Here is a 14667-nt window from a genome sequence, read left to right as displayed (position 1 = left end):
CGATAGCATAGAAGTAACATGCTCCGGAACCAACTCAAAAAAATGTAAACCATAAGGTAGAGAAAACGCATAGTTTGCCAATCCATCGGCTAGACGATTAGCCTCCCTATACACATGAGATATTTTGACTATCCAGTCTCTTGATATGAAGCCATAGCACAAGCGTACTAGGAACGACAAGGGATGAGTATCATGTATCCCTGTCTTTAGAAAACCCACCACACTCTCCGAATCCACCTCCACTTCGAGCCGTCGAATACCATTGTCCCATGCTATGCACAGTCCATAATAAACACCCCACAACTCTGCTAAAGGGGCAGAACAAATGCCAATGTTAATAGCAAAGCCCCCTTTCCACCTTCCATTTTCATCTCTTATCACCCCACCTGCTGCCGCCAGCCCCGGGTTCCCTTTAGAAGCTCCGTCCGTGTTCAGTTTGCACCATCCCGACATTGGTCGTGTCCATGTGATTTGTCTTTCCATTCGCGCCCCAATCACCTGTTTGTGCCTCTGATTGTTATTCGCTTTTATCACCTCCTGAGTCTTATCCTTAACAAACTGCACTCTGTCTCTACACTTCCCTGTTTCACCGAACACATACCCACATCTCCACTTCCAGCACCACCACACAGTAAGGGCGAAAAGCGTTGGCCATTTATCTCCACCAGCCGTTGAGTCTTGCGCTAAATTTTCATATAACCATTCTAGAAGTGGCTGGTTACAGAACCTTTGATATCTGCTTGGTGCCATAAGTCTCCTCCATATTCCAGCAGCTGCCTGACAGTCTCGAAGGGCATGAAGAATAGTCTCATTACCGTTCCGACATAGCGTACACATGCCATTATCACTCATATGCCTTCGTTTCCGCTCCATATTAGTCATGATCACTTGGTGTGAGACCAACCATAGGAAGACCCTTACTCGTTCTGGTGTCATAACACGCCACACTCGAGCAAATAAAGCTTCCATGTTCGGTCTTGGTAAGTCATCTCTTGTAAGAAAGGCATACGCTGATTTCACGGAGAAGATTCCATCTTTACTTTCTCCCCAAGACATTCTGTCTCTAGCTCCAGTAACCTCATCAATGACGACCGAGGCGAGCCTAAGTCGATTTTGATGCGATATATACGGTTCAATTTGTTGTACTAACCAACCCACTCCCTGTTGCCATAAATCACGGGCTGTTGCCTGCAATATGGCCTCCGGAATCGCGACGTTGCTTAAACCCTGTAAGGGTTCATTCAATAGCCAATTATCCTTCCAGAACCGGACATGATGCCCATCCCCTAGTATCCAGGAGACGCTTGGAACCACGATCTGTCTGATTCCCAAAATCAAACTTCTCCATGTAGGCGACCAATTTCCTTGAGCAACCAACCACGATGTTTCATATATCTCGCCCACCCGAAACTTTTTTCGCAGGATTTGAACCCATAAACCATCCTGTGTGTTAAGCAATCGCCATCCAAGTTTAGCTAGTAGAGCTATATTCATTCCTTTAGCTGACCTTAAACCAAGCCCACCTTCTCTTTTTGGTTTGCATATTCTCTCCCAAGCCACCATGTGTTGTTTTCTGTTCCCTTCTCCACTCCCCCAGATGAAGGACCTAGCAATTCTATCCAGCTGTTCCAAAGTCGACACAGGGAGAGCTATAGAACTCATTATATGGACCGGAATTGATGCGAGGACAGACTTAGTGAGAGTTATCCTACCCGCCATACTCAGAAACCTCCTCTTCCACCCAGCCAATTTAGATGCAACCTTCTGAATCACTTCTCCAAACGTCTCTTTGTTGATTCGCTTCTGTAAAACAGGCATTCCTAGATACTTTCCTAACTCCTATGTACCTTTAATGCCACTCTCATTACTTATCGAGTTAGCTAGATCTCGATGAACATTCTCGGAGAAGAATATTAGAGATTTCGCCAAACTAACCTTCTGGCCAGAAGCTTCACAGAATCTCTCCAAAACCTTACGTACCACTCGAATCTGTGATATTGATGCTTCAGCAAACAATATCAGATCATCCGCGAAGCAGACATGTGATAAGGATGGTCCGCCCCTAGATAATGTGATTGGTTTCCATTCCTTATTGGCCACAAAAAATTCGATCTGGTGACACAATCTCTCCATGCATAGCACAAACAAGTACGGAGACAACGGGTCCCTCTGTCTCAGTCCCCGTTGGGGCGTAAACGCTTCTGTTCTCTCTCCATTCCATAGTAGACTCATACCAGGATTCGTAACACATTCCATAATCCATTTAATCCATATATGTGGTAGTTTCGCAGCATAGAGAGTATCTTCTAGAAAATCCCACCTGATGCGATCATATGCTTTTTCAAGATCCAACTTAAGCAACATCCAGCCTTTCCGTCCTTTCTTCCTCCTCATGGAATGGACCGCTTCCTGAACCACAATTATATTGTCAGTACTTAGCCTCCCTGGAATAAAGCTCGCTTGTGCTGGGCCTATTAGCTTTGGCATTAGCTTCTTTAATCTCAACACCATCGCTTTTGTTATTGTCTTGAACAAAACATTGCATAAGCTAATGGGACGAAACTGCATAATCTTTTCCGGTTTTATAACTTTTGGTATGAGAACTACCATTGCATCATTCATGCCCTCCGTTAGGACTCCGGATTCAAAGAAACTCAGTCCACATCGAGTGACTGATTCGCCCACAACCTCCCACGAGTCTTGATAGAAGACCGGCTGAAAACCATCTGGCCCCGGAGCCTTATATTTTCCCATCGATCGAACCGCAGATTCCATGTCTACTCCCGAGAAAGGTTTATTCAAACTCACCAGCTCATCCCATGTAGGCGCAGTGAAACCTTGCTGAGGTAACTTTTGTGTATCTAGGGATATATCCTCCGTCGAGTAAAGTCTCTTATAGTAGTTGATTGCTAGTCTCTGTAACTCTTCCGACTGCTCAATCCAACGCCCATCATCATCTTTTAGCATCTCAATTTTATTTCTCTTCCTCCTCACTATAGTACTCGTATGGTAGTAATTTGTGTTCCTATCTCCACGTACTATCCATTTTTCTCGTGATTTCTGATACCAGAGCACCTCCTCCTGCTCGAGGACAACATCAAACTCCTTTTGTAATGTTGCTTCCCTTATCAGAAGATCATCATTCAGATTCCTTTCCAACTCCTCTTGGATTTCCTTAATTTCCCCCAATAGTTTTTCCTTTCTTTTTCGCACATCCCCAAAGATTTCTTTATTCCATTTCTGAAGCTTTGTTTTGAGAACTACCAGTGCCTCAGGAGTACTCAGTTCTCTATTCCAAGACGTTGAGAGTAACTCCTTGAACCCGTCATGTTTTAGCCATGCAGCTTCAAACCTGAATGGTCTTCTTCTTGTGTTTCCTCTCTGTTCTGGCTCCAATTGAACATACACCGGTGCATGATCCGATGCTAGGAAGGGGAGATGTGAGACCACCGCCTCCTGCCATCTCACTCGCGTCTGTGCACTACACAAAACTCTATCAAGACGCTTGGCCACAAAATTGCGTGTTTCTTTACCTCTTCTCCAAGTAAACTGATTCCCTTTGAAACCCATATCCACCAATGCTAGTTCATTGATCCAGTCCCCGAACGCCAGTGAATCTGGTGAAAGTCTACCGTTCCCTCCAGTTCGCTCATCCAACCTCACAATAGTATTGAAATCGCCACCCAACATAACCGGTTCATCTATATTTTCCAGTACTCGTTTTAACTGCCCCCAAAGACCACTCCTGCGGCTAGCCGTAGGGGCCGCATAGACAGCGACGAGATGTATGATGTCCATACCAACCACCACCTTCACGTGAACAAACTGATCAGAAGATTCCACAACCGTGATAACCCCGACCTGATCCCTCCATAAAACCCAAATACCTCCTCTCTGACCAATGGCATCCACTCGAAAAGAGTTCTCAAATCCCAAACTCTGACATATTTTCATTGCTTTATCCCCGCCCGCATGAGTCTCAAATAAAGCAAGAAAATCAGTTTAAAACTTCTTCAAAATATACCGAATAGACCGTCTGAAATTGGGTTTATTTGCCCCCCGGCAATTCCAGAATAAGCAATTCATCATCATAAATATAATAGTATCTGATTGAATTCCCGGGGCACCCTGTTATGCGAGAGATAACACTCTCCCATCTTCCTGTAGGTTCGTCTGTGTACCAGCTGTTCGCTGCTCTGCTTCGCTGATACTACCATCCATTGGATTTTCCAATTCCTCATCACACAGCTGAGGGGTCTTAGGCACAGCCTTAGCTTTCTCCATGTTATCTCTGAATGCTCCACCTTGTCTCCCTACATTGTTGTTTTCTACTCTCAGTCTTTTCCCAGACTCTGATAGGTTTATTTCCCCCTTCGTTGGCCCAAAGATCAAACCTCTTACCGGTATGTTGTTAATCTTCTTCAACTTGCCTCTTGCTCCCTCCATCATTTTTTTATTGCCCATCCATCTCTCCTTAGTCTCCCACTTCGAAACAGATGGTACACTTGTAGTCCCGCCAAAAACAATGCTTCCCTTCTCTTGCAAGACTCCCTTACCCTTATTATCCTTGATATTCATCTTCTGACTCTCCCTATCCTCCTCACCCGGGCTAACATCATCTCCTACTTCCCCCGTTTTTCTGTCTATATCAAGGCTTCCATACTTGTTCGATAACACAATCTTCTTAGTTTCTTTCATCTCACTATTGGATCTGTCAGTCTCTCCTTTCGAACTTTTTCCTGTCATGCCAGTAGACGACCGAGGCAACGCTTGTGCTCCTCTTCTCGATCCTCGTGCTTGAATAAAGCCATCGTCCTGCGGTTGTGGGACTTGGGCGGTCGTTTGTTTAACTTGTGCTGACACCTCCGTTAAAGTCATTGAAATGGCCATTCGTTCCGCAATCGTTCTTGGACATCCATGCACTAAATGCCCATATACCCCACATTTGGAGCAAATCTCAGTTAGTCCCTCATAAGAAACGAAGTACCTGTCTCCATTTATTAGGACGGTCCCCTTCAAAGGTTTTGCTAGATTAACCTCAACGCAAATTCTCGCGAACCGCGCTCTTTCAAAGTTCAACGTAGTTGGATCCACACGAATTGGCTTACCTAGACCCTTAGCAATTCCCATAAGAATCGATCGATGGTAAAAATTTGCCGGGATATTCGTTAATCTGATCCAAACCGGTGTTGTAGCAATGTTATCTTTTAATGGATCAAACTCTGGTGACCACGCTCGCACCATGAGGTAACTACCAAAGGCCCTCCATGGTCCTCCTGTCAATGCTGCCAGATACTCCTCTTCCCTTTCAAAGCGAACCATGAAGAACTGCCTCGGTAGATCCATCACATACATTCTCCCCTTCGGATTCCATAGTTCCCGTAACTTCCTATTCACTGCAGAGATCGCAACGTTTCTCCCCAAGACCCTAACAATCATACACTTCTTCCACAACCCATTCATCGCTTCGAGGACCTCGTTTTCAATCGTAATTGATGGTTCTCCATCCTCCCCATTCGGGAACTCCACGTGGAGTCTGTTAGACACAAACGAGTCCTCGATCAAAACCTCTGGAACCGGCATACCCCCTCCTACCGTACTTGCTGCCTTCGAAGCCCATGAGATTCCCTTATCAAGCGGTTCTCCTGGTCTGTTGGTTCTCTCACCCACGTCCGTCATGCTCGCGTCGTGATCCTCCGAATTCGGAACCATAGAAACACCGTTCGCCTCCATGCCCTCCACTCCTTCCGTACTTGCCGCCTTCGAAGTCCCTGAGATCCACTTATCAGGCGGCTCTCCTGGTGGGTTAGATTTCTCCCCCACCTCCGTCATGTTCTCGTCCTGATCCTCCGTAGTCGAGACTCTAGAATCGCCGTTCGCCATCATCAGATCTGGAGTGTTCTTTCTTTGCAATATTGGCTTCTTTGTTTCCATTTGAACAAGACTAGTTTGCTTAGACTGAACTAGACACCAATCAATTTCAACCATATACTTTACCATTGCTTAAGCTTGACTCAATGTAAGTACATAGTATATGTTATATATATCATATATATTGTGCGCGGTGTATACATTTGAAGTTTAGGATGTCGGATAAAACTTATATAAGAAGTAAAATTCAGGCGTATCAAAATGAAACATGTGCTAGCAAACAAAACGGTGTAACTATTTATAGCACTATTGTGGTATATATTGTCTGCATTCAAAAATTAAATGAGAGATATTATTTTTTAACATTTTTTGTCTCAAGTAATATAATATTTATTTATATTAATATGTATGTTTATTAGAATAATATATTAACACATAGCAAAAATCAGTTTGTTACCTATATATGTAGAAAATATAACCAATTTGCGATATGTGTCCAGATTTGATTAACTGTAATTATGTCTTTTACAAAACAGAAGTTATTTCATATGTTAATTTTTAGTGAAACCTAACTAATATTACCCAACAGCTGTTTCAATATTAATATATTAATACATAGTGAACATCATTTTGTTACCTAAATATGTCAAAATTTAATCAATTAGTGATATGTGTCCAAATTTAATTACTTGTAATTATAAATTTTACATTTTACTTATTTCATATGTTTATTTTAGTGAAATGTATTCAGTTTTAGATAACAACTGTTTAAATACTACTCCTTCCATTTTCTAATATAAACTGTTTTAGAATTATGCACATAGATTAAAAAATCATTATTTTTTTAAATATTTTCTAAACAAAAACATCATTAATTATTTTCTTAACCTCAAATCAACCAATAATAAAATAGAAGGTATATTATCATTGGTCATATAACATTAAGTGTTAATAAATTTTACATAGAAAACCGAAAACGTCATATAATTTGGAACATAAAAATTTCTCTAAAACGACTTATATTAAAAAACGGAGGGAGTAATATTAAACTTATTATTATATATTAATCTGGCCAAAATTAACTGAATTATTAATATAATCTCTATTTAAACAACTTTAATTACGTCATTATTATGATGTGAAACGTATCAAATGTTAGTTCCACTATATTAATATTTGTTACCTATATATGTCAGAATTTAATCAATTGGTGATATGTGTCCAAATTTGATTAATTGTAATTATGTATTTTACAAAACAGTGTTTATTTAATTATTTCATATGTTCATTTTTAGTGAAATGTATTCAATTTTAGCAAACAGCTGTTTAAACAATAATATTTAAATTCATTAGTATGTATGTATTTAAATAAGATATTAATACATACTAAAAAATCAGCTTGTTACCTATTTATATACAAAATTAATCAATTATTAGTGATATCTGTCCAAATTTGATTAATTGTAATTATGTCCTCTACTCTACAGTAGTTATTTCATATGTTTATATTTAGTGAAAACGTATCCAATTTTAGCTGCCAACTGTTTAAATAAAAATATTAAACTTATTAATATATATTAATTTTTCCAATTTTCTGAATTATAGATAATAGTCTATATTTAAACAACTGTTACGAAACGTATCAAATGTTAGTTCCCACACTTTCCACTATATATACATGTAACAAGATATCTAATAATCACATAACAAAATTTTCAAAAACCTTTGGAATTGGGCCCCAACATTTGAATCTTGCGAGATTTACCCCCAAACTTCGTCTCTTTCTCTCACTCTCTTCGCCATTAAAAAGCTGCACCATAAACCCTAAAAACCTCCAGCAGCCGCCACTTTCGTTTTCTTCCAGAAAAATGGCGAAGAAGAAGGCGTCGTCTCGCAACTCCAACGGAGCTTCCAACGAGCAGCAGCAGTCGCAGAGCCATGCGGCTTCTTACCAGAAGCCCGCCGCGGAGCTCAGCCGCCAGTTCTCGATGGAGGACCACGACTCGTCGGAGGAGAAGTTCCAGAACCTGAAGTCGCTCAACGCGATTCTCCTCAAGCAGGCCGTGGAGAAGAGGCAGCAGATCGAGACTCTCTCCCACGCGAAGGAATCGCTGGAGGCCGAGTTGACTCGCTCCGGCGCGGAGAGGACTCGGCTGAGGGAGGAGCTGATCGGCTCCGGGGACGAGAGTTTCGTGGTGAGGCTGGAGATGGATCTGTTTGTTGGGATTGTGGAGAGTCGGTTAAGGGAGATGTGTGGTTTAGTGGATGGGTTGGTTAGGGAGAAGAGTGATAGGGAGTGTGAGGTTAGGGTTTTGAGAAGAGAGGTGGGTGAGTTAGCTAGGGTTTGTGATGAGAGGGATTTGATTAAGAGTGAGGAGGTGATTAGGTTGAAGGAGAGTGTTGTTAGGCTTGAGATGAAAGAAACGTTTTTGGGAGAGGAAGTTGGTAGCTTGAAGTCTGAGAACGGGAGAATGGTTAAGGAGAGGGAGAAGAGAGAGGAGTTGATTGAAAGGGTTAATAAGGAGAGGAAGGTGTTGGAGAAGACTCTAGAGGAGAAGGTTAGGGAGATTGATGAGCTGAAGAGAGAAATGAAAGGGCTTTCGATGGAGAAGAAGGAGGTGGAGATGGTTAAACGTGATCAGGAGGAAATGATCCTGAAGTTAGAGAAAAAGGTTGAGAATTTGACAAGGGAAGAGAAATGTTTACGTGATCAGGTTATTGGGTTGGAGAAGGATCTTGATGAGGTTAAGGAGGAAGCAAAAGCAAGGGAGGAGAGCATCATTGCACTGGCGAAAGAGAAAGCTATCAAGGTTTCTGAGGTTGAGGGTTTGCTGGCGGATAACGTTTCAATCAAGAAACAGATGGAGAAGGCTCTGGCGCAATCCTCTGAGAAGGAGAAACTTGCCGGACAATATGCTCTCGAGAAGGTTGATCTTTTGGAGCATATTAGTAAGCAGGAAGCTGAGTTTGATGAGATGAGTAAACTAGCGGATGAGCAAAAGCACGTTGTGGTGCAGCTGCGGAATGATTATAATGATCAAATCAAGACTAGCGAGAAGCTCAGCTGCGACGTTAGCCAGCTTAAGGATGCTCTGGCCTTGGTTGAGGTCGAGAGAGACAACGCCGGGAAGGCTCTTGATGAGGAGAAGAAGAGTCGGGTGGCTCTTAAGGAAAAGGTTGCAGAGCTTGAGAAAACGATTCAAGCTTCCGGTAAAGAGCTTGAGAAGATCAAGGCTGAGCGAGGGAGATTGATTAAAGAGAAGAAGGAACTGGAGAATCGTTCTGAGACGTTGAGAAAGGAAAAGGGTATCCTCCGGAAGGATCTTGTGGAGCTCAAGAAAGCTATGGGTGTGTTGAAAGCAGAACTGGAATCTGCTGGAACCAATGCGAAACGTGGTCTAACAATGCTAAAGACCGTGTCCTCTCTAGTGTGTGGACAAGAGAACAAAAAAGGCGAGCAGAAGCGAGGAGAGAAGGGAGTGGATTCGTACTCGGTGGAGGTAGAAGCGATCAAGAAAGCTTTCAAAAGCAAAGAAAGCTTGGTTGAGGAGATGAAGAAGGAGATAGAGACGATGAAGCATTCGGTCAAAGATGCACATGACAAGAAGAGCTTCTGGACACTTGTGTCATCTATTACTACTCTCTTCATGGCTGCTTCGGTTGCCTATGCAGCTGCGATTAAGTGAAAAGCTTGAAGATGATACTGCCGTTTTTAACTCTCAGACAACATTATCGCATTCGAGTTTTTATTTTTCGCTGTTTAACTTCTAAACCTTCTATGTAGTTGGTTTGATCAACTATATGATGTAAAACCTTTTCCCTTTCATGTCTGTGATTCTGCTACTATTCTCTGAGAACATGTAGCTGATCTTCAGAAGTAATAAACTTGTTTGTTTCTTATCTCATATATTAAGCTATATAAAGTGCAACTTTTAGTTGAAAAGATTGTGTATGTTCAACTTCCTTTAAGTACCATTTATTAACCAATATCATATTATAGCTTTCATCTACAAACACAAATCAGTTGGTCATGTGATCATGTCCATAATCATCCTGTGTAATATCAGTAACAAACTCTGAATAATGTCTTTGGATGTGTATATTGTATAATTACTAATTTTATAAGTATTTAAATTTCAAATATGTGAAGACATTGTGCTAATAGATTGAGATATCTATATCAGAGCCAACTATAACCACATTCTTCGTAATGTCTCGACTTTTGTGCTTGAAGATGAAGCATCTTACCAAACCTAACATGTCTTTACTTTTTTGGTTGCAATTGCACGTCTTGAGTTTATGTGGACTCCATATACAATTAATTGTTTATTATTATAAAACTATTGCATGTCTCATCATTGTGCAAAGATACATCTCATAAAAAACAAAACCCTTTTAACACAAAAGTAACAATATTGCATTGCATATCCTCTGAAGAGTCAATTTCTTCTTTGTTTTGTTCCCCTTGTGGTGGTGGTCCAAATGCGATGCGCTTTACTCCACTAGACAGTTTGGTTTTGCAATAAAGCCTACAAGCGGAGTGAATCTGGACATTTAGTTTTGAATATAGTGAACGTAATCACTAGAACTATATACATTTATTTCTTCAAGTGAATGCTTTCTTATTCATTGCATTAAGAAAATATCTCGGTTGCAGATTAAGCAAACACAACACCACACTGCTCAAGTTACAACAACCTATAAACATATATTGTTTCATTACGCAGATATATATATATATATATATATATATATATACTGAAAATATCATAATAGTAACATAACCAGAGTTACTATCAACCGCAAGCTGAAAAAAAACATAGCTGTAGTTTTAGTTAAAACGCTAACGCTAAAAGCCAAACATTACCGGCTTCACTGTTATTCTTCCTGCTTTGCTCTCAGAATCCAGCTTCGCACGGTTCACAAACGCAGACGCCACCACAACCTCCGTGGTAGTAGTTAAACGCCATACAAGGGAGCTTCTAAAACGAGAATCTCGGGCCTTCCTTCACCTTTCCGCGGTGGACTTTCACCCGTTTGTTAGTTAGAGATAATAGCGTTTTTCATTGGCATTCTGCGTTGACAAACGCAGCTATCTCCTCCATAACGGTATGGAAGTGATTGTTATTAGGCAACAAGTAGAACCCAATGGTGGCTTGATCCAAGTAAAGAAGCTTCACCTCTTGACCTGCTCTCTTCAGCCCTTCCGCGTACTTCAGCTGCCAATCTTGAATCAAGTCCAAACCCGCCACAACGACTAAACTCTTGGGGAAACTCAAACCTTCTAAACTCTTGCTTTTCGGACCAAACGGGCTACACGCTGGATGCTCTCTGTCCTCTCCCTCGGGGAGAAACGCTCTCCAATACCAATCACGGTCTCTCACCGTCACAAAGTACTTCCCATCCAAACGCGTCTCGGATTCAGTTCTCTCCGTCCCTCCAAACATAGGGTTAAGCAGAATGTTCCCCAACACACCAATCCCTGACTCAACCGCTCTCACCGCGACGTTATGCGCTATGTTCCCTCCAGAGCTATCACCCGCCAAGAAGATATGAACCTTCGAGTCTTTCTTGCTTTGAAGCCAGGGTCTAGAGTTGACCCATTTCAGAGCAGTCCAGCCATCATCATAAGCGCAAGGGTAACGATTCTCCGGCGCGCGTCGATAGTTCACAGAGACAACAACGGAACCGCACAGACCAACAAGCCTGCGGCAAAGAGTGTCATAGATAGCACTGTTTGCTGAAGAGTGCACAAAGCTTCCGCCGTGGAAGAAGACAATGACTGGCACTACTTCACCATCAACAGGCTTCTGAAGGTCAGTAAAACTTGGTGGGTCACCAGCAAAAGCCGGTCTGTATACTCGGCTGAGGAGATTGGTTTGGCGATCCATGATGACATCGAACGAGAAGACTCCATTGACGGGGTTGGCGTTTGCAGGGACTTTACGGTCTAGAAACTCAGCCAGGTGGCGGTTGAAGGTTCCGTCCGGGCGGCGGAGGAGGTTGTAGGCTAGCTTGAAGTTGGATATCAAAACCCATGTATTGAGAGGAACCACTGTCTGCAGCAAAACACACACAACAACACAGACAAATGACAAATCAGAAGATTTTTCAACAAACGCCATCAACAAGTCCATAAAGTGATAGTAGAAAGGAGCGCAACAAAGCCTTACAAGAGAAACAAAAGCTTCCACAAGTTTGTTTTAACCTCTAAAAGTCTCATAAGCTAAGCAAACAATCAGATGCCAAGTAGTTAGTAGCAAAGCTGATTTGATATGTGATTCCAACACTTGGCAGATGAACAGTTTAAACCTGAGAATCAGTTGATTGCATCTAAAATATTCGTTTAGAACTACCAAAAGTCTTGTTTTTTTCAATCCACAAGGGTCAAACAAAGAGTTAATCAGAGGAAACTAAAGCCAAGCAAGCAAGCTCCCCAAATTAGAAAAGACCCATCAAGCAACCGACACGTTTCACCACCCCAAAACGATAAAAAGCCTTAAGCTTTGATGAAAGGAACATCCAATCAAACATCAAAGGTTCCAACTTCACAAACAAAAGCAAACCCATAACTGATAAGAACATCATCAACGAACACAAAGCTTAAATCGCAAGAGACCCATCGAACAATAAAAAGTAAAATCACCAAATCAGAGGTGAAATCGATCACACCCAGAAGCAAAACAGATGAAAAGGTCTCACCTTGCTCTCAATAAGGTTAACTTGATCGCTCCCAGCCATGGAAAAGTAACAAAAACGTTTCCTTTTTAGTACCAAACAGAACAGTACAGAGAGACACGAAAGCCCAGATCGAATCCGATTAAGAAAAAAGTTTTAGCCGAGAAGGGAAATCTGGCAAAAACTAAAACGAGTTTCAAGTTTCGATGAGTATTAAGTTTCTATCTGGAAATAGAAATAAAAAAAAAAGATCAAATGGTTTAGCTGGTTAACACGGAGCTTAAAGAGGTGGTGGGATAAGAATATCTGCGTAGTTTAGCGTCAGCGTGGCTACGTACTGTTAACCTACGCACGGAGAGTCCAACGCGTCGAGGGAGGAGTGGAGAGTGTGACGACTGTTGTTGTGGGCCTTAAGAAATTCAATTTAAATCTATTTTTTACTTTTTTTTTTTTTAATTTGAAGAATAAAAAAACTGAGAATAAAGTTGAGAGTGGTAGGTTGAAAAAATCGCCCTCCGTGGGAGAGAAAAGTTAGAGAGAGAAAAGTCTTTACAAAGGGGATCCGGCGGTCGGTCGGCGCGTGAGCGTCTGTACCGCCGACGGAACCCTTTTCCCTTCGATAAAATCATCCGGTCCTGTCGCTCTTCTTCTTACTCGGTTTCCGTTTGTCGGAGCTCTGATCAGCCACCAACCGGTGTGGTTCTGGTCCGGGAGTCACGGCGGGGTTTGCGGGTAGGAGGGGGGGGGGTGTCAATAGTTCGAGTTCTAGCTCCGGGAGACGGAGGCTCTCACAGATCCGTCGCCGCCGGTCCTTTGTCTCCGCGACGGGGAAGCTTCCTTAGTTCCGCCGTCGTCGGATCCAGCTTCCGGAGGGTAAAGGCTATCTCAGCTTTACGTCGCCGGCTTCCGTCCCCTAGTCTTTTAGGGTTTAGTTTTTCCGTTTGTTTTTTATTTCGGGGTTTAGTTGTGGTTTTGAGTTGTTTCTGGTCGCGTCGGAGGAGAGGAAGATCTCCGACGGAAAGAGTGAGGTTGCATGCGAGGCTTTGGGCGGCTGCGGTGAACGGGGGTGGATGAGATCTCGCCACGGCGATTGATTCTATCCGGTATTAGAGTCCCATAAGTTCTTTACGTTGAAGAGGTTCGGAACGACGGAGTTCCGGTGTGGCCGGTTTGATCCGAAGGTTGGATCTCCGGTAAGGACGAGAAGTGGGTGTGATGCGATGATCTCGCGACACGTGACCCACGACGTCGAGGATGTTAACACGTGTCCACGCGACAAAAAAACTGATCTGCGAGGCGGCCGCGCTTCGCTCCTGTGTAGTGTCTAGGGTTTTTTAAGGTGGGCCGCTGGAAATGGGCCCAATTGTGTAACGAGTTTTAGTCCGGTAGATTTAGTGGGCTTATATTGTAATTTGTTTCTGGGCTGGGCCCGTTTCTATAAATTAAAAAACTATTGACGGAAAAAAAAAAAAAGTTCAGAGTGGTATCAAAGACGCCCCCAGGAAGGCACGTTACGTTGGAACGGGATCCGTTCCTTGACGTTTTCACTTGTGGAATTACAACTCTGTCCCTGTTTTTGTTTTTTTTTCCTTCATTTTATTTGTGTTGCTAAATGCTAATAGTTTTGTAATTCTTTATTTTCTTCTTTTGATAATGATGTACGTTTCTATTTTTAGAAATTTCTGTGATTACTAAGGTTTTAATAGTTTTTGGTATATACAGGGCCTCGTATCTCGGAAATTTTTACATATATCATATATGATAATCAACTGAGTTTTTTAAAAAAAATTAATTGATATAATTGTTATACTTTGATATATGGTTTGTTTAAACGTGTACTTTCCCCTATTTTGATCAACATCTTTAGTTATAGATCCTTGAATTTTCGGAGATTATATCAGTAAAATACACGAAAATACTTTTGGTTTTCGAATAAAAGTGTTTCCTGCCAAAAATATACGAAAATACGTGTGGTTTTCAAATAAAAGTGTTTCCTGCCAGGAAAAAAACATAAAGGATATTTGGAAGCATTAGGGTTTAGGGGTCAACATCTATGGCAAACAGCTTTTATTTATAATTTCTTTGTACTTTAGTGACCCCTTGTTCAATTAGATTTTT

The 14667-nt window shown here is 41.9% G+C and overlaps 3 protein-coding genes across 4 annotated transcripts; 1 reads left to right on the top strand and 2 right to left on the bottom strand.

Annotated features, from left to right (window-relative positions):
* Nucleotides 1-4130: 4130 nt before the first annotated feature.
* LOC125589606 lies at nucleotides 4131-6033 on the bottom strand. The gene has a single exon (XM_048761902.1). The coding sequence runs from the start codon at nucleotides 5998-6000 to the stop codon at nucleotides 4132-4134; it is 1869 nt and encodes a 622-aa protein (XP_048617859.1). The 5' UTR covers nucleotides 6001-6033; the 3' UTR covers nucleotide 4131.
* Nucleotides 6034-7525: 1492 nt separating this feature from the next.
* On the top strand, nucleotides 7526-9771 carry LOC106382243 (hyaluronan mediated motility receptor-like). The gene has a single exon (XM_048761901.1). The coding sequence runs from the start codon at nucleotides 7740-7742 to the stop codon at nucleotides 9555-9557; it is 1818 nt and encodes a 605-aa protein (XP_048617858.1). The 5' UTR covers nucleotides 7526-7739; the 3' UTR covers nucleotides 9558-9771.
* Nucleotides 9772-10184: 413 nt separating this feature from the next.
* Nucleotides 10185-12832, bottom strand: LOC106382242 (gibberellin receptor GID1C). 2 transcript variants are annotated; one of them, XR_007325776.1, is made up of 3 exons: nucleotides 12574-12832; nucleotides 10739-11930; nucleotides 10185-10400 (listed from the first exon to the last, which is right to left on the bottom strand). XR_007325776.1 is itself a non-coding variant. In XM_013822236.3 (2 exons), exons 1-2 carry the CDS (start codon nucleotides 12610-12612, stop codon nucleotides 10935-10937), a joined length of 1035 nt encoding a protein of 344 aa, XP_013677690.2. In that variant the 5' UTR covers nucleotides 12613-12832; the 3' UTR covers nucleotides 10477-10934. The 2 variants fall into 2 exon arrangements, 1 of the variants encoding a protein (XP_013677690.2); XM_013822236.3 differs by lacking the exon at nucleotides 10185-10400 and having other exon boundaries at nucleotides 10477-11930.
* Between the last annotated feature and the right edge of the window lie 1835 nt (nucleotides 12833-14667).

The sequence above is a fragment of the Brassica napus genome, chromosome C7 (genome assembly GCF_020379485.1).
Source record: "Brassica napus cultivar Da-Ae chromosome C7, Da-Ae, whole genome shotgun sequence".
Lineage (NCBI taxonomy): Eukaryota > Viridiplantae > Streptophyta > Magnoliopsida > Brassicales > Brassicaceae > Brassica > Brassica napus.
Note: the sequence above shows the minus strand (reverse complement) of the source record. Positions and strands in the feature narration are given on the sequence as shown.